The sequence below is a fragment of the Bufo bufo genome, chromosome 6 (genome assembly GCF_905171765.1).
Source record: "Bufo bufo chromosome 6, aBufBuf1.1, whole genome shotgun sequence".
Taxonomy (NCBI): Eukaryota; Metazoa; Chordata; class Amphibia; order Anura; family Bufonidae; genus Bufo; species Bufo bufo.
The window spans coordinates 325,304,997-325,329,073 of NC_053394.1; the positions used below are offsets into that span (position 1 = coordinate 325,304,997).

The following is a 24,077-nucleotide window of genomic DNA, read 5'->3' on the forward strand; positions in this document are numbered from 1 at the left end:
TGGGGTAAGGTCAATGACAGAATAGAGCAATACCGGTTTAAAGTCCCTAGCCAGTTTGAGACATGTATACTGGGGGTGATGGATAAAATGGAAGCCCCACAACATCGGGAAATCGCCTCCAAACTCCTTTTTCAAGCTAGGAAATGCATTATTGGACATTGGGGAGGCAGTGTGGTTCCCACGGTTAGGGAGTGGGAGAAGATTACTAGATCCTCACTTGCCAGAGAGGAATTCCACCTGATAAATACCAAGAAAAAATATAGATTTGCTAGAACTTGGCAGAAATGGCTAATATAGCTTCCCCCTGGGAGACTATCACGGTCGGCGTGGCTATCACATACGTGACACAGAGGGAGGGAACGAGGAAGGCCCTGCCCAAGTGAGAGGGAAGATGGTGACCCCTGACTCACCTGGCGGCTGGCACCTGGCTGCCCTGACGTCCCTAGACGGGTTCCTCACCCGTACGCCGATCACGTGCCTAAAGCCCTGGCTTTCCCTGAGCTGAGCCCTAGGTAGTGAACAGGGCGATGGGAACACTAGTCCGCACCACTAACTCTAAGGGAAAACACCAAGGGGAGGACAGACAACACAGACTCAACATATATTCCCAGGTGGGCGACAACAGGAGACAACAATAAGCCAAACAGGGATCCGGAGGGTAGCACACAGGAACGACAACCAGGATTAACCACTCCAGTGGGTCAGTATAGATGTCCAGGCAGGAAGCTCTAGGCGAAAAGCCACAGGGTTAATGACGGCTACTATTTTATAGGGACCAATGAACCTAGGACCCAGTTTCCAAGAAGGAACCTTCAACTTAATATTCCTAGTAGACAACCACACATAGTCATTCACTCCTAGGTCCGGACCTGGCGACCGTTTCTTATCGGCCATGCATTTATATTTACCACTCATCTTTTTCAAGTTAACTTGCACCTTCTGCCATACCGATGAAAGAGATGAAGAAAACCTTTCCTCTTCGGGAACCCCAGAAGACCCCCCCTCTTTGAAAGTACAAAATTGGGGATGAAAACCGTATGCACCAAGGAATGGTGACTTGCCAGTGGACTCCTGATAATGATTATTTATGGCAAACTCAGCTAACGGTAAATATGATGACCACAACTCTTGGTTTTCAGACACAAAACACCTTAAATATGTTTCTAGGTTTTGGTTGGTACGCTCAGTCTGTCCATTCGACTGAGGATGGAAAGCTGAGGAAAAGGACAAGTGAACCCCCAAACGGGAACAAAAAGCTTTCCAAAACTTAGAAATAAACTGGGTTCCCCGATCCGAAACCACATCGGAAGGGACCCCGTGAAGCTTCACGATTTCACTGATAAACACCTGAGCGAGAGTTTTAGCATTAGGAAGTGCGGGTAGCGCAATAAAGTGTACCATTTTGCTAAACCTGTCTACTACTACCAAGATAACTGTTTTACCCGCCGACAACGGTAAGTCAGTGATGAAATCCATTGACAGATGTGTCCATGGCCTATTGGGGATGAAAAGTGGCAATAAAGACCCTGCTGGACGTGTATGAGAGACTTTCGCGCGTGCACAAGTAGAACAAGTAGACACGAAATCCATTACATCCTGACGCAACCTTGGCCACCAAAAACGACGAGATAAAAGCTCCAAGGTTGCTTTACTACCCGGGTGTCCAACAAGTGCCGAATTATGATGTTCTTTTAATAATTCAAGACGCAGGTTTAACGGTACAAACAATTTCTCTGAGGGGCAAGAGGCCGGGGGCGTCCCCCTGAGCCTCTAACACCTTTCCCTCTAGAACAGAGTGTACAGCAGAGACAACCACTCCTCTTTGTAAAATAGGTACCGGATCACAAACATTACCCCCTCCAGGGAAACTACGAGATAATGCGTCTGCCTTGGTATTTTTTGCCCCAGGACGATAGGTGATTACAAAGTTAAATCTGGTAAAGAAAAGCGACCACCTAGCTTGTCTAGGGGTGAGACGCTTAGCCGATTCTAGGTACAGAAGGTTCTTGTGATCCGTAATCACCGTGACGGGGTGGATTGCTCCCTCTAAGAAGTGACGCCACTCTTCAAGCACCAGTTTAATCGCCAACAGTTCCCTATTTCCAATATCATAATTCTTCTCCGCAGAAGATAATTTTTTGGAAAAGAAAGCGCAAGGACGCCATTTGCCAGGAGACGGACCCTGAGACAATACAGCTCCCACTCCCACCTCTGACGCATCTACCTCGACAATAAAAGGCTGGGAAACATCAGGTTGAATTAGAACAGGTGCCGAGGTAAACCTCTCCTTTAGAGAGGAAAATGCATCTTTAGCGGCGTCAGACCATTTGGAAAAATCCGTCCCCTTCCTAGTCATGTCGGTAAGGGGTTTAACGATCACTGAATAATTTTTAATGAACTTTCTATAGAAATTAGCGAAACCCAAAAACCGTTGTAGGGCTTTAAGGTTCTCAGGAAGATCCCAATCTAAAATTGCCTGGACCTTCCCAGGATCCATGCGGAAACCTGAAGCAGATAATAGATATCCCAGGAACTGTAATTCCTGAACAGTGAAGACACATTTTTCAATTTTCGCATATAATTTATTCGTCCGTAGGACCTGCAGTACTTGCCTGACATGCACCTCATGTGTTTTCAGATCAGCCGAATAAATTAAGATATCATCTAGGTATATGACTACAAACCTGCCGATGAGATGACTAAAAATATCATTAACGAAATGTTGGAAGACAGCAGGGGCATTGGTCAGACCGAAAGGCATAACTAGATTTTCATAATGCCCCTCAGGGGTGTTAAAAGCTGTCTTCCACTCATCCCCTTCCCTGATACGAATCAGATTGTAGGCCCCCCTAAGATCAAGTTTGGAGAACCACTTAGCACCCGTAATCTGATTAAAAAGGTCAGGAATGAGAGGAAGAGGGTATGGGTCACGGATGGTTATCTGGTTTAACTCACGGAAATCTAAGCAAGGACGCAGGCCCCCATCTTTCTTTTTAACAAAGAAAAACCCTGCAGCCACGGGTGAAGAAGAGGGTCTGATGTGTCCCTTAGCCAGACTCTCGGAGATATAATCTTTCATGGCTTGTCTCTCGGGACCCGAAAGATTATACAACCTGGACTTGGGTAATTTTGCCCCGGGAATCAGGTTAACCGGGCAATCATAAGGACGATGAGGTGGTAGTTTCTGACAACCCTTTTCAGAAAAAACGTCCTCAAAGTCCGAAATAAATGTAGGTAGGGAAGCTATGGAGGCGATTAAGCAATTGTTATTTAAGCAATTCTCTCTGCAATGCTCACTCCACTCCAATATCTCCCTGGCCTGCCAATCCACCACTGGATTGTGCGCTACCAACCAGGGAAGACCCAATACCACCGGAGAGGGAAGGCCCTCCAGAACGTAACATGAAAGACACTCATTATGGTGGTCCCCTACCCGAAGGTGTAAATTACGAACAATGTGGGTGAGGTTTCTCTGAGACAGAGGAGCAGAATCTATAGCGAATACGGGAATAGGTCTCTGCAGCGTACAGAGAGACAAACCCATAGTGCGGGCAAAATGGGCATCAATCAAGTTTACCCCTGCTCCACTGTCTAGAAAAACAGAAATAGACTCCGTCTTAACACCAAAAACAATGACCGCTGGTAACACAAATTGAGATGTTCGTATGGAGGAAACGTATACCCCCCGGCTGACATCCTCCGCACAGCCCGGGGTTAGTAGTTTTCCGACGGTCTTTTGTTTTTGAGAAAGGAGGGACAGACATTAATGAAATGACCCCTCCCCCCACAGAAAAAACAAGCCCCCCCCCCTACGGCGAACCTCGGGAGGACGGACCTGACGAGAAGTTCCGCCTAGCTGCATAGGCTCATCTAAGTCAGTACAGGCTGACTGTTGCTTGGGAGAGGTAACCAATTGCTCCAGAATTTTCGATCTCTCCCTAAGACGTCTATCTATTCTGATAGAGAGGGACATAACAGCATCAAGGGAAAGGGGGGTCTCATACAGCGCCAGTGCATCCTTAACCCTTTCAGATAAGCCAGAGCAGAACTGACTCCTGAGAGCCGGGTCGTTCCACTGAGTCCTGAGTGTCCGGAGGCCCCTCGTGAAAGGGGGGGTACTGTCACGAGGGTATCAAGAGCCACGTCTGACTGTGATATTATAACTGGCCACTAGAGAAGTGTGAGGGGAGAATATAAGGAGGTAGGGAGTGGCAGACAAGAAACAGCTGAGGAGGAGAAGCTACGGATCCCTGAGAGAGACAAAAAGGATAGCAAGGCAAACACAGAAAACAATCATAAAGAAACACCGTGATCTTTAGATATAGAGCGCGCAGCCACCCGCTGCAACTTCCTGACCCCGGGTATAACGGAGTCAGACGTGGCTCTTGATACCCTCGTGACAGAGACGATGGGTGGTGTGAGTTGGGCCGAGGGGAGTGGGCGTGATAGAGGGGACAGAGACAGGAGGATTTTTATTTTTTTTATTTTTGAGCAGACAATGAATAAGGGACGGGGGAGGGGAGGGTAATATAACATTATGTATTTTAAAGATTGTTATAATACTGATGTATGACTGTATTTTAAAGATGTTATAATCTTGTTATATGAAGTAAAAAAAAGAGTTTTTCAGTAAATCCTTGTGTTTGTTGTATACAGGACTTCTACCCCCTTATAAATTAAATGGGCGCATGAACAAAGCAAAACCAGTATGCAATAAATATTTTCAGTAATGACCATTTTAAATTCATTTGGCTTTTCTGAGCCATGCCCCACAGTCATCCTATAGGTTGTAGGTACTCCAGCTGTGGCACAATTCTAAACTGAAGCTACTGATGAAGGAGACAGGCGGCGCCCCAAAATGTGTCTAGCAGAATCCAGTGTCACCCTGATATGTCTTGGGTGTTTAATGAACCATTTCGATATCAAGACCAGGTACAGTGAGTAATCACAAATTGTTTAAAGGCTATGTACACCTTTGGGGACAATGTTTTTTTATTCATATGGGGCTAAAAATCATTTTTTAACTGGTCTTTATTAAAAATATTGTCACAAAGGGTTAACTGGTTTTCTAGCTGTGTGCATCCTACTTTCACTTTGTGACAGTCATCTAAAAACCCTTATCTCTAAATTACTAAGAGGTCATAGACACCTCTTTGAGCCACAATCCTATCAGTAAGATAAGGATTGAGCTTTGATGAGTAGTTATAAGGTCAGAGATCAGGAGCCCGTCAGCTCCCTGCTAGTAGAGCATCTCAGCCCTGTAGAATGGTCTTGCTACCCTCACCAGCATTTTCGTATTGTGCCTTCTGTGTGTTTTTGACCTCGGCTCTGTTTTTGACCTCGACCTTGTGACCTCCCTGGAATTGTTTTGACCTCTTGGCTTCAGACTCCGGATTGTGTTTTGATTTCGTTATCGGATTGCTCCCTGTGTACCTGCGTGACCTCCTGGCTTTGACTTTGGCTTGTCTGACTCTGTTACGGTACTTCTGTTATCTTCTTAGGCCCCTGCACATATCTAAGCGAGGGACTGCCGCCAAGTTGTACGCCATAGGTTAGGATGGGCCGTGCAAGTAGGCAGGGACAGAGGTGGGGTGGAGTTTAGGGCTGCACTTATCCCTACCCTCTGTCGTGACACATAGCCTTTGAACCTCACCATCTCCAGCATCAACTGAATAACTGATTACCTGTATATACGTGCTTCCAAAGCAACTGAAATATGATACGGATTATATGTGATATCCAATCTAACATTACAAGCTATAAATCACTTAACACCCTATCACGTAAACCAGCACCATGCTTTTGGACATCTAATGGATATTGGGGGATAATCTATTTAATTATTTTATTTTTTTATTATAAATTTCATTTTACATTTTTGGTGATCTTATTTGTTGCACACTTTGAGTTTTATTAAATGTTATCATTTATTAATTATACTGTATGTTTTAAGAGCTAACATTTATATTATTATTATTATTATTATTATTATTATTATTCACGCTGTCTTGGCTACATTGGTACTAGTAGCTTAGTCAGTGCACTCGCCAGTCAGTTTTTATCCACAGTTTAAGGTTGTACCGCTAATTTCTATTAATTCCTACTAATGTGAGTGTGCCTAGATTTCGGTGTAAACTGCCTCAGTACATTAAGGGGAGTGTTTTACCAGAAAGGGGAATTGTAATACCCCAGAGTAGTATTACCATTCTTACACCCTGCTACTGTCTCTAATGTGTTAACCATAATGTCATATGTGTATTTATTCCCAGTCCTTTTACACTGTGCATTAATTGTTCTGCTATGTAACTGTTATTTGTTGCATTACATTACCAGCAGGTGGCAGCGAATATGGCAATGCGATCTTTAGATCGAATGGAACTTACCATTCCATTCTCCCTCTTTTGGGCGGAAGTGGGCCAGTTCAGTTTCCTACCAAGAGAGGGGCTACAGGAAGTTTTCAGTCAGTCTGAATGCAGTCTAGTCTAGTCTATAGAGTTGGAAGGAGATGAGAATCACCCTGACTCCTTACAGATTAATCGAAAGAGTGTTGCAAGGGGGTCAACAGCCAAAGGCACCCCACTCCAAAGGTACCAGAACAGCCCTAAAGTTCAGCGACCAGACTAAAGCCAAGTTTAGCACAGCAGAGAGATAAAGCAGAATATTTAAGTTTTCCTGCCAGTTTATGCCAAAACCTGCTGGAACTAAGAGAAACACCACTTCTTGTACTGATGCAAGTTGATTCAAGTAAAGTATTGAACTTTACAAAAGTCTGGACTTGACTATTTCTCCACCTCCACCATTACTCTCCCCTTTATTGCTTCAGAGCCTAACCCTGGGGAGCAACGGTATCCAGGTAGGGGCACTGTGACACACACAGAAAACTATTGGGGCTGCACCACACCACTCAGCATTCCTATGAACCTGGGACACGATCGGCTCTGGGGGGTGGTACATTACAATTGGCATCACGAACAGGATTCAGAGTGACTTAATATGCATTTTTTGCACCAAAAATGGGCCACAATTCTGGCATAAAATTAAAAAAATTACATCCGATCTCACCGCTGCAATCGCAACAGCAAGCAGGTAAACAGTGAAGAGAACACAGCACTCATACAAGTGTTGCATTCTCTTCAAACAGCTGATCGACAGGAGAGCCAGCAGTCCGACCCCCACCAATCTGATATTGATGATCTATCCTAAAGATAGGTCATCAATATAAAAAAAAATGGACAACCCCTTTAAATTTAATGGAATATCTTGTTCTAGGTGGACATCGACTGCACTGGGCCCTGTGCAGGAAAAGTATATCGACTCCTGGTTACATAGCAGCTGGTTTGGGAATGAGGCACTCATCACAGAAAAAATTTCTAGCAAGTTGTTTTATGATGTGCCAACTTCTCCTTTGGATTATAATCCACTAGTAAAAGCTATAACAATAGCTGATAGCCCTTGTAAGATAGTGGTGGGCCTCTTTTCCTAGTAGACCCCTCTGTAGCTGCATATTTGATATGATCTAGTTCTTGGTCCCAAAGTCAGCTCCACATGAAATAGTGTTCTGCTAGACAGTTATGGGCCTGTTTTATTATGGGTCCATTAATCCTCCAAACACTGGGCCCACCAGAGGTTTTTCCGGTGAGGTTGTCCAACATCATTTCTGGCTGGATTTAGCTTTTAACCCTTAGGGCCCTTTCAGACAAGCTTGTCCCGATTAGGTCCAGATGCGTTGCGTCTGCGATCAGGGAAAATCCTGTGAGTAGGTACGCAATTGCAGTCAGTTTTGATTGCGATTGCGTTCCAATGTTCAGTTTTTATTGCGCAGGTGCAATGCGTTTTGCACGCGTCAGTGAAGAAGTCCGGGTTCTGGTCTGGATACCACCGTCAGTTTTTTATCATGTGCGTGCAAAACGCATTGCACCCGCGCGATAAAAACTGAACATCAGAATACAATCGCAATCAAAACTGACTGCAATTGCGTACCTACACGATTTTCCCTGATCGCAGACGCAACGCATCTGGACCTAATCTCGACACGCTCGTCTGCAAGGGGCCTTAGATGACGCCTTACATGTACAGCGGAAGTCACTCTGTTTAACTCTTTAACCCCTTAAGGACTTAGGGAGTACCGATACGCCCTATTTCCCGAATCCTTAAGGACTCAGGGCGTACCGGTACGTCCTAAGTTTAAATTGAGATTGCGGAGCTGCGGGGGTTAATCCGAACAGGATGCCGGCTGAAATCCGAACAATACCAGGGGGAGTCATGTGACCCCCTCGTATCGGCGATCGCCGCAAACCGCAGGTCAATTCAGACCTGCGGTTTGCTGCGCTTTCTGCAGTTTCTGATCCCCACGGTCCCTGACTCCGGGGATCAGAAACTTTAAAATGCCCAAAATGCCGATTTTGCACCCCCCCCCTGCACCCCTGCATGATTTTATGCCGGCGGGTGGTGCAGGGGGGGGTTGCGGGCGGTGCGGCAGGCGGGATCGCGATCCCCCGCCCGCCTCCTCTTGAAAATTCGTTGGTGGCCAGTGGTTATACCAGAGTGTCAGCACATTGCTGACACTCTGGTATAAACGGCTGACATCTGTGCAGATGTCAGCCGTTTAACCCTTTCCATACCGCGGTCTGTACAGACCGCTGTATGGAAAAGGTTAACTGTCAAGGTCAGGGAGCTCCCTCCCTCTCCCATTGGGGGGCTGCTGTGCCTTTGCAGCCCCCAGACAGGATGGGGTCACAGAGGGAGGGAGCCCCCCTCCTTACCCTTCCCCGTCTGCGAAGTTGTGGCCACAACTGAGCAGACAGGGAAGGTTCCCATGGCAACAGGATGCCTTCTCAGGCATCCTGCTGTCCATGGTGCTGAACAGATCTGTGCTAAAGGCATAGATCTGTTCAGACAAAGTGTAAGTAAAATACAGTACAATACACTATATAGTGTACTGTACTGTATTATACAGACATCAGACCCACTGGATCTTCAAGAACCAAGTGGGTCTGGGTCAAAAAAAAGTAAAAAATAGTGAAAAAAAAGTAAAAATCAAAAAACTAATTTATCACTGATTAAAAATGAAAAAAATAAAATTCCCTACACATGTTTGATATCACCGCGTCCGTAACGACCTGATCTATAAAACTGTCATGTTACTTTCCCCGCATGGTGAACGCCATAAAAATAAATAAATAAAAACTATGAGAAAATTGAAATTTTGCCCACCTTACTTCCCAAAAATGGTAATAAAAGTGATCAAAAAAGTCGCATGTACGCCAAAATAGTACCAATCAAACCGTCATCTTATCCCGCAAAAATCATACCCTACCCAAGATAATCGCCCAAAAACTGAAAAAACTATGGCTCTTAGACTATGGAAACACTAAAACATGATTTTTTTTGTTTCAAAAATGAAATCATTGTGTAAAACTTACATAAATAAAAATAAAGTATACATATTGGGTATCGCCGCGTCCATATCGACCGGCTCTATAAAAATATCACATGACCTAACCCCTCAGGTGAATACTGTAAAAAAAAAAAGTGTCACCTTACATCACAAAAAGTGTAATAGCAAGTGATCAAAAAGTCATACGCACCCCAAAAAAGTGCCAATCAAACCGTCATCTCATCCCGCAAAAATCCTACCCTAGCCAAGATAATCGCCCAAAAACTGAAACAACTATGGCTCTCAGACTATGAAAACACTAAAACCTTTTTTTTTTGTTTCAAAAATGAAATCATTGTGCAAAACTTACATAAAAAAAAGTATACATATTAGGTATCGCCGCATCCGTGACAACCTGCTCTATAAATAAATACCACATCTAACCTGTCAGATGAATGTTGTAAATAACAAAAAATAAACGGTGCCAAAAAAGCTATTTCTTGTAATCTTGCCTCACAAAAAGTGTAATATAGAGCAACCAAAAATCATATGTACCCTAAACTAGTACCAACAAAACTGCCACCCTATCACGTAGTTTCTAAAATGGGGTCACTTTTTTGGAGTTTCTACTCTAGGGGTGCATTAGGGGGGCTTCAAATGGGACATGGTGTCAAAAAAAACAGTCCAGCAAAATCTGCCTTCCAAAAACCGTATGGCATTCCTTTCCTTCTGCGCCCTGCCGTGTGCCCGTACAGCAGTTTACGACCACATATGGGGTGTTTCTGTAAACTACAGAATCATGGCCATAAATAATGAGTTTTGTTTGGCTGTTAACCCTTGCTTTGTAACTGGAAAAAAAATATTAAAATGGTAATCTGCCAAAAAAGTGAAATTTTGAAATTGTATCTCTATTTTCCATTAAATCTTGTGCAACACCTAAAGGGTTAACAAAGTTTGTAAAATCAGTTTTGAATACCTTGAGGGGTGTAGCTTCTTAGATAGGGTCACTTTATGGAGTTTTTACTCTAGGGGTGCATCAGAGGGGCTTCAAATGGGACATGGTGTCAATAAAACCAGTCCAGCAACGCCCTACTGTGTGCCCGTACAGTAGCTTACAGCCACATATGGGGTGTTTCTGCAAACTACAGAATCGGGGCAATAAATATAGCATTTTGTTTGGCTGTTAACCCTTGCTTTGTTACTGGAAAAAAAATATTAAAATGGAAAATTTGCCAAAAAATCAAAATTCGGAAATTTTAACACCATTTGCCCTTAACTCTTGTGGAAAACCTAAAGGGTTAACAAAGTTATTAAAATCAGTTTTGAATACCTTGAGGGGTGTAGTTTATAGAATGGGGTCATTTTTGGGTGGTTTCTATTATGTAAGCCTCGCAAAGTGACTTCAGACCTGAACTGGTCCCTAAAACTGGGTTTTTGAAAATTTCAAGATTTGCTTCTAAACTTCTAAGCCTTGTAACATCCCCAAAAAATTAAATATCATTCCCAAAATGATCCAAACATGAAGTAGACATATGGGGAATGTAAAGTAATAACTATTTTTGGAGGTATTACTATGTATTATAGAAGTAGAGAAATTGAAACTTGGAAATTTGCAATTTTTTACAAATTTTGGGTAAATTTGGTATTTTTTTATAAATAAAAATGATTTTTTTTTTTACTTCATTTTACCAGTGTCATGAAGTAACACTTAAAGTGACACTGGTCAGATTTGCAAAAAATGGCCTGGTCCTTAAGGTGAAATAAGGCTGTGTCCTTAACCCCTTAAGGACTCAGCCTTATTTCACCTTAAGGACTTCACCATTTTTTGCAAATCTGACCAGTGTCACTTTAAGTGCTGATAACTTTAAAACGCTTTGACTTATCCAGGCCGTTCTGAGATTGTTTTTTCGTCACATATTGTACTTCATGACACTGGTAAAATGAAGTCAAAAAATTTCATATTTATTTATAAAAAAATACCAAATTTACCAAAAATTTTAAAAAAATTGCTAATTTCCAAGTTTCAATTTCTCTACTTCTATAATACATAGTAATACCTCCAAAAATAGTTATTACTTTACATTCCCCATATGTCTACTTCATGTTTGGATCATTTTGGGAATTATATTTTATATTTTGGGGATGTTACAAGGCTTAGAAGTTTGGAAGCAAATCTTGAAATTTTTCAGAAATTTTCAAAAACTCAATTTTTAGGGACCAGTTCAGGTCTGAAGTCACTTTGTGAAGCTTATATAATAGAAACCACCCAAAAATGACCCCATTCTATAAACTACATTACTTTATGGACCGGTTTATTTACACCGTGTCCTGTTTCAACCCCCCTGATGCACCCCTGGAGTAGAAACTCCCTAAAAGTGACCCCATCTAAGAAACTACACCCCTCAAGGTATTCAAAACTGATTTTACAAACGTTGTTAACCTTTTATGGGGATGAAATTTGGAAATGTCATTTTTTTGCCTAATTTTCCATTTTAACCCATTTTTTCCACTAACAAAGCAAGGGTTAACAGCCAAACAAGACTGTATCTTTATTGCCCTGACTCTGCCGATTTACAGAAACACCCCATATGTGGCCGTACACTACTGTATGGCCACACAGAGGGGCGTAGAGTGAAAGGTGCGCCGTTTGGTTTTTGGAGGGCTGATATTTATGGACTGGTTTATTTACACCGTGTCCTGTTTCAACCCCCCTGATGCACCCCTGGAGTAGAAACTCCCTAAAAGGGACCCCATCTAAGAAACTACACCCCTCAAGGTATTCAAAACTGATTTTACAAACGTCGTTAACCCTTCAGGTGTTGCACAAGAGTTATTGGCAAATGAGGATGAAATTTGGAAATTTCAGTTTTTTGACTAATTTTCCATTTTAACCCATTGTTTCCACTAACAAAGCAAGGGTTAACAGCCAAACAAGACTGTATCTTTATTGCCCTGACTCTGCCGTTTACAGAAACACCCCATATGTGGCCGTACACTACTGTACGGCCACACAGCGGGGCGTAGAGTGAAAGGTGCGCCGTTTGGTTTTTGGAGGTCTGATTTTTATGGACCGGTTTATTTACACTGTGTCCTGTTTCAACCCCCCTGATGCACCCCTGGAGTAGAAACTCCCTAAAAGTGACCCCATTTTGGAAACTACGGGATAAGGTGGCGGTTTTGTTGGGATTATTTTTAGGGTACATATGATTTTTGGTTGCTCTATATTACATTTTGGAGAGGCAAGGTTACCAAAAATTTAAATTCAGAAATTTCATCTCCATTTGCCATTAACTGTTGAGGAACACTTAAAGGGTTAATAAAGTTTGTAAAATCAGTTTTGAATACCTTGAGGGGTGTAGTTTCTTAGATGGGTCACTTTTGTGGAGTTTTTGCTCTAGGGGGGCATCAGGGGGGCTTCAAAAGGGACATGGTGTCAATAAAAAAGGCCATAAAAATCAGCCTTCCAGAAACCATGTCGGTTTTTTCCTTTTGCGGCCTCCCTTTTACTGATACAGCCGTTTACGACCACAAATGTGGCGTTTCTGTAAACTGCAATATCAGGGTAATAAATTTTAAGTTTTGTTTGGTTGTTAACCCTTGCTTCGTTACCGGAAAAAACGGATTGAAATGGAAAAGTGCCAAAAATAGCTGTTTTGGCACTGTTTTTTTTTTTTTTTTTACCGTGTTAATCTGGGGGGTTAGGTCATGGGGTATTTTTATAGAGGAGATTTTTACGGACGTGGCGATACCTAATACGTCTACTTTTTTTTACAATTATTTTGGTTTTAGACTATATTATCCTTTTTGATACAAAAAAAATGTTTTTGTATCTCTAAAGTCTAACACGAGCGAGTTTTCCGCGCGGATGAGTTGCGGGAGGTGAACGCATTGCATCCGCACGGAATCCTGACCCATTCATTTCTATGGGGCTGTTCACATAAGCGGTGATTTTCACGCATCACTTGTGCGTTGCGTGAAAATCGCAGCATGCTCGTCTTTGTGCGTTTTTCACGTAACGCAAGCCCCATAGAAATGAATGGGGTTGCGTGAAAATCGCAAGCATCCGCAAGCAAGTGCGGATGCGGTGCGATTTTCACGCATGGTTGCTAGGAGACGATCGGGATGGAGACCCGATCATTATTATTTTCCCTTATAACATGGTTATAAGGGAAAATAATAGCATTCTGAATACAGAATGCAAAGTAAAACAGCGCTGGAGGGGTTAAAAAATTATAATAATCATTTAACTCACCTTAATCCACTTGTTCGCGTAGCCCGGCATCTCCTTCTGGCTTCATCTGATCTCTGTGCAGCAACAGGACCTTTGGTGACGTCATTCTGGTCATCACATGATCCATCACCATGGTAAAAGATCATGTGACGTACCATGTGATGACCGAAGTGACGTCATCAAAGGTCCTGTTGCTGCACAGAGATCAGATGAAGACAGAAGGAGATGCCGGCATCGCGAACAAGTGGATTAAGGTGAGTTAAATTATTTTTTTTTAACCCCTCCAGTGATGTTTTACTATGCATTCTGTATTCAGAATGCTATTGTTTTCCCTTATAACCATGTTATAAGGGAAAATAATACAATCTACAGAACACTGATCCCAAGCCCGAACTTCTGTGAAGAAGTTCGGGTTTGGGTACCAAACACGCGCGATTTTTCTCACGCGAGTGCAAAACGCATTACAATGTTTTGTACTTGTACGGAAAAATCGCTGGTGTTCCCGCAACGCACCTGCACATTTTCCCGCAACGCCCGTGTGAAAGAGGCCTAAGAGTCATTTATTTTTATTTTTTTGCCGATTATCTTATGTAGGGGCTCATTTTTTGCGGGATGAGAGGACGGTCTTATTGGCACTATTTGGGGGGCTATAGGACTTTTTGATCGCTTGTTATTAAAATTTTTGTTGGGTAAGGTGACAAAAAAAGTTCTTTTTTTGCACCGTTTTTTTATTTTTTTTGACCGTGTCAATCTGGGGGGTTAGGTCATGGGGTATTTTTATAGAGGAGATTCTTATGGACGCGGTGATACCTAATAAGTCTACTTTTTTTACAATTATTTAGGTTTTAGACTATATTATCCTTTTTGATACAAAAAAAAAGTTTTTGTATCTCTAAAGTCTAAGAGTCATTTTATTAATTTTTTAGCCAATTATCTTATGTAGGGGCTCATTTTTTGCGGGATGAGAGGACGGTTTTATTGGCACTATTTTGGGGGCTATAGGACTTTTTGATCGCTTGCTAGTAAAAATTTTGTTGGGTAAGGTGACAAAAAAAGTTCTTTTTTTGTACCTTTTTTTTTTTTTTTTTTTGGACCGTGTTAATCTGGGGGGTTTGGTCATGGGGTATTTTTATAGAGGAGATTATTACCGACGCGGCGATACCTAATATGTCTACTTTTAATAAATTATTTTAGTTTTTTTGGGTGTCTCAAGTCTGAGAACCAGTTTTTTTTTATCCGATGTCAGTGCTAAATTGGGATATAAATTTAGTACTCCATGGAAGTGTGGTACTCCCTGAAGCAACCGTCAATGCAGAGGCCCGGATGATCGGGGCACGTGTCGCACTGAGTAGTGGTGGTCTTCCGTATCCCCCTCCTGCGACACACTCTGCACTTTTTTTGGGTTCGTCCCTTCTTTCCAGTATGGGGGACCACACCTGGAAAGTGTTGGCCAGGAACGATCCGGGCGCCTCCAGTTCCCGAGGTACTCCGGCCTGCTCTTTCCCGGTCCGAAAAGATCAGGGCCTTGAGGACTGCCTCATAGAATTGGAGGAATGTCCCTGTGCTGCCAGCGCTTCGGGATAGTACAAAAGCGTTGTACAAGGCAACCTGTACCAAGTAGACCGCAACTTTTTTGTACCATGCCCGGGTTTTGCGCATGGCGTTATATGGCTTGAGGACTTGATCAGAGAAATCAACTCCTCCCATATACCGATTGTAGTCGACGATACAATCGGGCTTGAGGACCGTTGCCGCGGTACCTTGCACAGGGACAGGGGTGATGCCGTTACCATGAATTGTGGACAGTACAAGGACATCCCTCTTGTCCTTATATCTGACCAGCAACAGGTTTCCAGTGGTAAGGGCACGGGTAGCATCCCTGGGGATAGGTACCTGGAGGGGGTGGGCAGGGAGGCCGCGTTGATTTTTCCGCACGGTCCCACAAGCGGACGTGGATCTGGCGGCAAGGGACTGGAACAAGGGGATACTAGTATAAAAGTTATCCACGTAAAGGTGGTAACCCTTATCTAGCAGTGGGTATATAAGGTCCCACACAAGTTTCCCGCTAACACCCAGAGTGGGGGGACATTCTGGGGGTTGAATACGGGAATCTCGCCCCTCGTATATACGAAACTTGTAAGTGTACCCTGAGGTACTCTTACAAAGTTTGTATAGCTTCACGCCATACCTCGCCCGCTTGGAGGGCACATACTGGCGGAAAATGAGTCTCCCCTTGAACGCAATGAGAGACTCATCAACCGCGACCTCCCTTCCAGGTACATAACACTGTACAAATTTGTCTCCAAAATGATCGATGACCGGCCGTATCTTATACATGCGGTCATAGGCAGGATCACCTTGGGGGGGACATGCTGCATTATCTGAATAATGCAGACATTTCCGGATGGCCTCAAACCGGGAGCGTGTCATGGCCGTACTGTAAAGTGGGGCCTGGGAATGGACGTCCCCACTCCAGTAATGCCTGACACTAGGTTTCTTGACCAGGCCCATATGCAGCACGAGGCCCCAAAATGTCCTCATTTCGGCTGCACTGACCGGCGTCCAGCCACCGGGCCTGGCCAAAAAGGAGCCCGGGTGTTGAGCAACGAACTGTTGGGCGTACAGGTTCGTCTGCTCCACCATCAGATTTACCAGTGGGTCACTGAAAAAATGACAAAAAAAGTCATATTCAGTGTAGCCCACTGTGGAAATCTGGATTCCTGATTGGCCTACAAAATCAGGAATCACGGGCTCATATCACTCTGGGGTACACCAGACAAGTTCACCGGCAGGGTGCTCCGGTGGATTTAACTGGTGGGCCGGGAAACCAGTACGAGCCCCAGAGATGCTCATACTAGGCTGGACCACAGGGTCCCTAGCATGGCGGTCCCCTTGCTCCGCCTGGCGGTGTCTCCGCCGCCTTGGGGGCTCATCATCATCGCTAGATGATGATGAGGAGGATGCGGATGACAACAGGAAAGTGGGGTCATCCTCGTCCTCACTGGGACTCTCGGAGTCGGAGGCAAGCTCGGCGTATACCTCCTCGGCCGAGAACGTCCGGCGGGCCATAGGGGAGTGTGTGTCTGCGTGTGTATGTGCGTGTGTAAATCTTTATTTGGTGTGCGTGTGTGTGGGGGCACGGGTGTTCACGAACTCACCCTAAAACTAACAAAAAAAAAGGGCAGAAAATGTGAAAAGAAAAATTCTAAACCGCTGATCAACCGTCCGAAGTTGATCAGTGGGGGGGTGTGCGATGCGCTAACAGTGGCCGGACGCTAAGAGTGCCAGCCACAGTCAGCGTACACAAAAAAAAAGTCCTGCACCCCAAAAAAGTTGGGGGGGGGGAGCGGCAGCACCCCTGGGGGGTCTAGGGTCACACAGCTGTGCTGTGGACCCCAGACACCCTAACTTAGGGTGATGCAATAAAAGTTTATCAAACTAACTTTCCCTGCCTAACCCAAAATTTCCCTATGCTTTCCCTATGTACCTGCTGGATAGATGGGGGGTGCTGGGGCACAGATCGGGTCCTAGGGGGCACAGATGGGGTGATGCTGGCACCGATGGGCGACGACGCGCAGGCAGCTCCTCTCTCCTCCGGCTCCGGAACACAAAAGGAGGAGGAGAGGAGCGCTTGCAACTTTTGAATCTCCTGCCATCCCGCCCACCAACCAATCAGAGGCGATCCTGAGAGGTGATGTCACCATCACCACTCAGGATCGCAGGATGGTGATTGGTGGGGTAAAATCACACCACCATCACCATCCTGTTCCGGGTTATCGGGTCCTCAGAGACCCGAATAACCCGGAAACGCAGAAAACCGCAGGTCTGAATTGACCTGCGGTTTTCTGCGATCGCATACATGGGGGGCTCACAGGACCCCCTGGCGCATTTTCCCCAGGTGCCTGCTCAATGATTTGAGCAGGCACGGGTTCCGATCACCGCCCGCCGTGCGGCGGTGATCGAAAATACACAGGGCGTACAGGTACGCCCTGTGTCCTTAAGTACCAGGACATAAGGGCGTACCTGTACGCCCTGTGTCCAGAAGAGGTTAAATATGGCACCTGCTCATGAGTGCAAAGGGCGCCATAGGCGCCGGATTTCTGCATTTTTTTCTGATCATAGACATTTAAAACCTCAGATAGCTGTGGTGAAAATGCAGGAGCCACACTGTCCCGCGGTGGTAACAGCTTCCACTCGCAGAGATCGGTGAAGCTGTTACCTTGTAATGAAACGCCGGAGCCTGCTAGGGGCTTTGATGCCTATGACTGGTATATTCAAATACAGAGCCTGCAGATAGCAGCACTGCATTGGAATATACTGAATTGTCTGTTCAGTAATGGATCAAAATCCGTTGTGAATAGAAATGGCAATCTACTGATAATGTGATACTATTGCAAAAGTACTCACGCAGAAAAAGGGGGTAACAGGTCAATTTTACCACACAGCGAATGACATAAAAACAAAACCTGTAAAACTGTGGCGGAATTGTGTTTTTTTTCCAATTCTACCCCATTTAGATTTTTTTTCCAGTTTCCCACTCCATCCTTTGTAATATTAAATGGTGACTTTAGAATGTACAAGTTGTCCCGCAAAAAACAAGCCTCATATGCGAATGAAAAAATAAAAAAAAAGTCATGGCTCCTAGAAAGGCAGGGAGTGAAAAACAAAAACGCAAAAATGAAAAATCCTCCGGGGATCAACAAGTTAATTGTAAACAGTTCTTTTTTCTTCTCTTTTTCTATTTAATTTTCTTTGAATAAATTACACAGAGCAAACTTGAGCCAAATTTATTTCAGTAAATCAGCAATGACATCCTTCTGCAACCTTATACATCTTCTATCATTCTACATGTTCGACAGTGCAAAACACAATTTAAAATATGTAAGCAATACTGATCCAAAAGCTGCATCATACAACAGATCTGGATTTCAGAGACGTAGAAATGTAGTAAAGAATACGTTGCATGTTACACCCCACTTTCCATAGACACTTCTTTAGGTGTCATATACATAGGCAGTAATAGGGATGACTCCAGCATACCTCCTATTTAAGGCAATGTCAGCATTTCTTAATATAACAATCAAGTGTACAGCCATACGCCATAATACAGAATGATATAAAGCAGTAGAGCTGGAAGTCTGTCACCGGGTGGAAAATTAGGCTTCTAAGAATGAACTAAACTGAGGCTGAAGACCTCAAGTACCACAGCTGTGACCGAGAAAAAGAGGCCATTACCACAGAGACCAATCCAAGCCCATGTTCCATTTGTCTAGTGCCGTTTACTGTATAGAAGCTGGACCCTGATTGGTTACTATTCAGAACAAGGCTATATAATACAAGAGGACACGCCGATTGAACAGGCAATGTCGTTCAAATAGAGCTATCTCAGTCTTATTTTGGATGTTGTTAGCCTCAGATTGTTCACCACCTAACTGCTACCCACTCTAGTGAGATAACAGATTATCCATCTCAGAAGAAGCACAGATTAAATGCAACACAGGATTGAAGGGAGTTCAAGGGTCTGTTCCTCTGGAGACATAGGGGGAGGTTTATCATCTTCCTGGTTTTGACGTTAAAAAAATTGCACAACCAGGTTTTGTGACTATTTAAAAGCCATTGCAACTAAATCTAGTATCAACTGGCATTTTTAAACCACCCTCGCCTTATTCCAAAAAGGAAGCGTGGCGAGGGTGGCATAAATGATGACCGAAAGGCATTTAATTTATGACGAGGCCTGCACCTCATTCTCAATTAAATGCCTTCTTCAGCAGTGCTGGGGCCAATGCAGCACACGCTGGTCTTGATAAATCAGGGCCATGGGTCCACTAGTATAGCCCTATGATAGTGAAATCATCTATCATAATCCATCTAATGATGGATCCTCTTTAGGGTACAGGCACACATTAGGGTGTCCCCATTAACATGCAGTGGCCAATGGCTCTACAATTTTGGAGGTAGTACTGTTGGGGATGCAACAGCATGTACCATATACAGTATTGTGTATTATTATCACTTGACCAGTAGATGGCGCTGTACATTAAGGTTACCAGTTGTGTATATCTGTAAAACTTGTTGGTTTCTTTCTCTTTCTTTTCTCTCCTTATACCAAGATGGCTGCTGTTACAGTTTGCTGAAATGTCTTGTATGTTTGGAACTTAATCCACACAAATAAACCAAGTTCTGCCTCATCACAAGCTACTAGTGTCTAGTGATGAGCGGCATAGGCAATATTAGAATTTGCAATATTTCACAAATTTTTGGCTGAATATTCACCATAAATTTGCAAATTTGAGAATTCGTGATCTCCAGTCATTGTTTACTTGATTACAAAAATCGGCAATGTAATATATTCGCGATAAATTTGCGATTAGAATATTCAACACTATTCGCGAATACGAATATTTAGCACCATATTCTAAATATTCGCGAATTCTTGAAGGGGCAATATTTGCAATTAAAATTTGTGCTTAACACTACTAGTGTCTTCTCTAATACATAAGCAACAGGTTATGGGCCCAGCTCTAAACACTAGAAAAAGGAAAACTACAAGTAAGTGCTGCATCTACCATCCTACCAAATCCTGTGTGAGGAAACCAGAGCTGCATCCAATTCACTAAAAGATGGCAAGTGCTTCAGATATGAAGTTTACAATAGCAAAGCTCAACAATACCAACTACCAGCTATGGAAGTTTAAGCTTGAAATGTTGTTATCCAAAGATGACTTGTGGCAGGTACTAGATACAGACCCCATGACAACCCGGAAGAATGGGACAGGAAAAACAGGCAAGCAAAAGCAGTCATAAGCCTGTTAGTGGAGGATGATCAACTCATTCATATAAGGAAAGAAAACACAGCAGCTAAAGGTATGTTGACTGCATTACAAAAACTGCATGAACGTGCAAGCCTAAACAGTAAACTATATCTGCTGCGCAAACTGGATAAGATGAGGCTGGAAAAAGGGCAGGAAATGGGTGAATATGTAAAGGCTATGCTAGAGATTGTGGACCAGCTGGGTGCAATAGGTGAAGAAATGAAAGAAAATCATGCAGTAGCATTACTGCTGTGCAGCCTTCCAGAATCATACAGTGCCCTTATAAATGCTCTAGAAACTAGACCGGAAACTGAACTGACGCTAGAATATGTTAAGGGAGAATAAATTGATGAATACAGCAGAAGAAAGGAAAATCTGCATAGTGAAGAGAACGAGAGATCAGAGACAGCTCTGAAGGTGCGTGAAGGAATAAGACAAAGCAAAGAAACCAGCGTATGTTTTCGCTGCTAAAAGGCCTTTGGAAAGCTGAGCAGCGAAAGCGGGAGCTACCCACAAGAAAAAGAGCTAAAGCGGTCATGAAAGAAAATGAAAGTGCATCATGGAGTGGTACTTTTAAAGTGACTCAGAATAGTACCTCACACGGAAGGTACATTGATTGAGGGACAACAAGTCACATGACAAGCGACGAGACATTCTTCACAGAAATTGATTTTAGTGTAAAAGACAAAGTCTTTCTAGAAAATGGGAAAAGTATTACAGCGGAAGGTAAGGGTCAGGGGTTCTGAACTGCAAAACGCCATCAGGGGGCAAGAAGAGCATCCTTGTAAAGAATGTTCTGTATGTTCCAGGTCTAGAAGGAAGCCTCCTATCAGTTAAAACCCTTGCAAGCAATGGGCTTACTGTCCAGTTCATAGATAATGAATGCACAATTAAAAATGGAGAGCAAATTCTAGCAAGAGGAAGGTTAAATGAACATCTGTACAAACTAGTCACTGAAAGTGAGAAGGCTAAAGCGGCAACTCATAACCCACATGACAAGTGCATCCATCTGTGGCATAGAAGATTGGGGCATAGAAAGCTATAAGGACTTTGCAAAGAGAGGTCTATCAGAAGATATGAAAATATTGCCTTGCCACACACTCAGCAAGTGCACATGTTGCATCAAAGCAAAGGCCACCCGAACCTCTCTTCCACAGACCAGTCAGAGAAAAACCACTAAACCCATGGAAACGATACACAGTGATGTGTGCGGACCAATGAAAACCACCACACCCGTTGGGAACAGATATTTACTGACTTTCATCGACGATTATTCCAGGTACACAATAACGTATCTAATGAAGCACAAAAGTGAGACATTAGAAAAACTTCAAGAGTAGCTATGACAAGCAACAACTTTCAAAGGAAACCTGGAATAATACGCACTGACAATGGAGGGGAATATATGAGTACAGAGATGGAATCATACCTAAAGAAACAAGGTATTATACACCAAACAACTGTACCATACACTCCTGAGCAAAACGGCGTAGCAGAAAGAAAGAATCGCACTCTTGTAGAAATGACCAGATGTATGATTTCAGACGCTGCCTTACCTAACAAATACTAGGGAGAAGCGATAATGACTGCAACATACCTACAAAACAGGCTCCCATCAAAAGATATTAAAAGTACACCATATGAAATGTGGAATGGATCAAAACCTAACGTAGGGCACATCAGAGTGTTTGGCTGTAAAGCATATGCCTACATTCCAAGTTGGAGAACAAAGCCATAGAAGGCATTCTGGTGGGCTACAGTGAGCAGAGTAAGGGATATAGAATCCTTTGTCCAAAGACCAACAAGGTCACAGTAAGCCGCAGTGTTTATTTTGATAAAAGCGAAGCACCAGATAATACAATTCTTGAAAAATGTGAAGAGGATTTGCACGTGGAGTCAGCAAGAAATGCTGACCCATGCGAAGCAGGACAAGAGCCAGAACAAGAAGTGGAATTCACAATCAACAAGCCAGTAGAACCCACTGAACAACAAGAAATCAGAAGATCCTCTCGGATGACAAAAGGGATACCACCCCGCAGGTTATCATACGCTGCTAAAACACATCAAACACAGGAGCCAACATCCTGGGAAGACATAGAAACTTTGCCGAGAAGGGAAGCCAATCAATGGAGAAAATCACTTCAAGGAAATAAAACTTGGTCACTAACAGAACTCCCTCCTGGTCGCAAAACGATCGGAAGCAAATGGAATTTTAAAGTGAAATACGATGCTGAAGGAAACATCTATAGATACAAAGCAAGATTAGTTGCCAAGGGATACTCCCAGAAATTTGGAGAAGATTATGATGAGACATTTGCTCCAGTTGTGAAACATTCCACCGTAAGAACACTCCTTAGCATTGCTGCCGGAAAGGGAATGCAAGTGAACCACCTAGACGTCAAAACTGCTTTTCTGTATGGAGACATCAAGGAGGATCTATACATGGAACAGCCACCAGGATTTAAGAAGGAAAAGAACCTTGTATGCAAACTGCAAAAGAGCATCTATGGGCTCAAGCAAGCGGCGAGAGTGTGGAATGAAAAAGTAAACAAAATACTCACAAAAGAAGGATTCTCAAGAAGCAAAGCAGATCCATGTCTGTATTCAAAGAATCAAGAGATCAAATGGACATACATCCTAATTTACGTTGATAACATCTTGATGTGTTTTGAAAAAGAAGGGGACTATGACCAAATAGTTCACAAACTGAAACAAAATTTAAAAATTAAATAGTAGGGGAACATTACTCACTACCTAGGAATTCAAAAAGAGCAGGAAGAGGATGGAAGCTATCTTCTTAACCAAAGTCAGAAAATTACAGAAATATTAGAACAGTTTCACATGCAAGATGGAAAGGAAGCAAGAACACCAATGGAACCAGATTATCCGAAAAGCAATGAAACAGAAAACGTGTTACCTAACAATGATTATTATCGCAGGGCAATCGGAAAATTTCTATACATCGCCACCGTGACAAGACCAGACATCGCCGTAGCAGTGGGAATAATTTGCAGGAAAGTCGCAACACTGTGTCAACGCGACTGGAACGCAGTAAAAAGGGTAATGCAGTACTTAAAGGGAACAAATCGGATGAAGCTGTGACTTCCAGCATCGTCAAACCCAAAACTGATTGCATATGTGGACGCCCATTTGGGCTGGAGACACCACTGACCGCAAATCTACAAGTGGTTACATCTTCCAGTATGGACAAGGAACCATAAGCTGGTCTAGTCGGAAACAAGTGACTGTTGCACTCTCTTCAACTGAAGCGAAATACATAGCAGCAGCACATGCATGTCAAGAAGCCATTTGGATTCGTCAACTTCTACCAGACATGGGACTGAATATGTCACAACCCACACCCATCTTTGAAGACAATCAGGGATGCATAAAGCTTACACACTCTGAGAAGATTAACCCAAGAACCAAGCACATTGATGTAAGATACCATCTGCTCAGGGACATGCAAGAACAAGGAGTTATCGACATCCAATACTGTCCATCAGAGGAGATGACTGCAGACACACTCACCAAACCTTTGCCAAGGGTAACGTCATAGTTTTCTACAAAAGAGACTGAATGTCGTATAATTATGCACATGCCATTGAGAAGGGGTTTTGGGGATGCAACAGCATGTACCATATATAGTATTGTGTATT

The 24,077-nt window shown here is 43.4% G+C and overlaps 1 protein-coding gene across 1 annotated transcript; it reads left to right on the forward strand.

The window, feature by feature from the left end:
* The first annotated feature begins 23,259 nt into the window (after nt 1–23,259).
* On the forward strand, nt 23,260–23,977 carry LOC121005715 (secreted RxLR effector protein 161-like). Its single transcript, XM_040438484.1, is given in 2 exon segments — nt 23,260–23,568; nt 23,570–23,977. Coding segments are annotated over 2 exon segments (717 nt in total).
* The last annotated feature ends 100 nt before the right edge of the window (nt 23,978–24,077 follow it).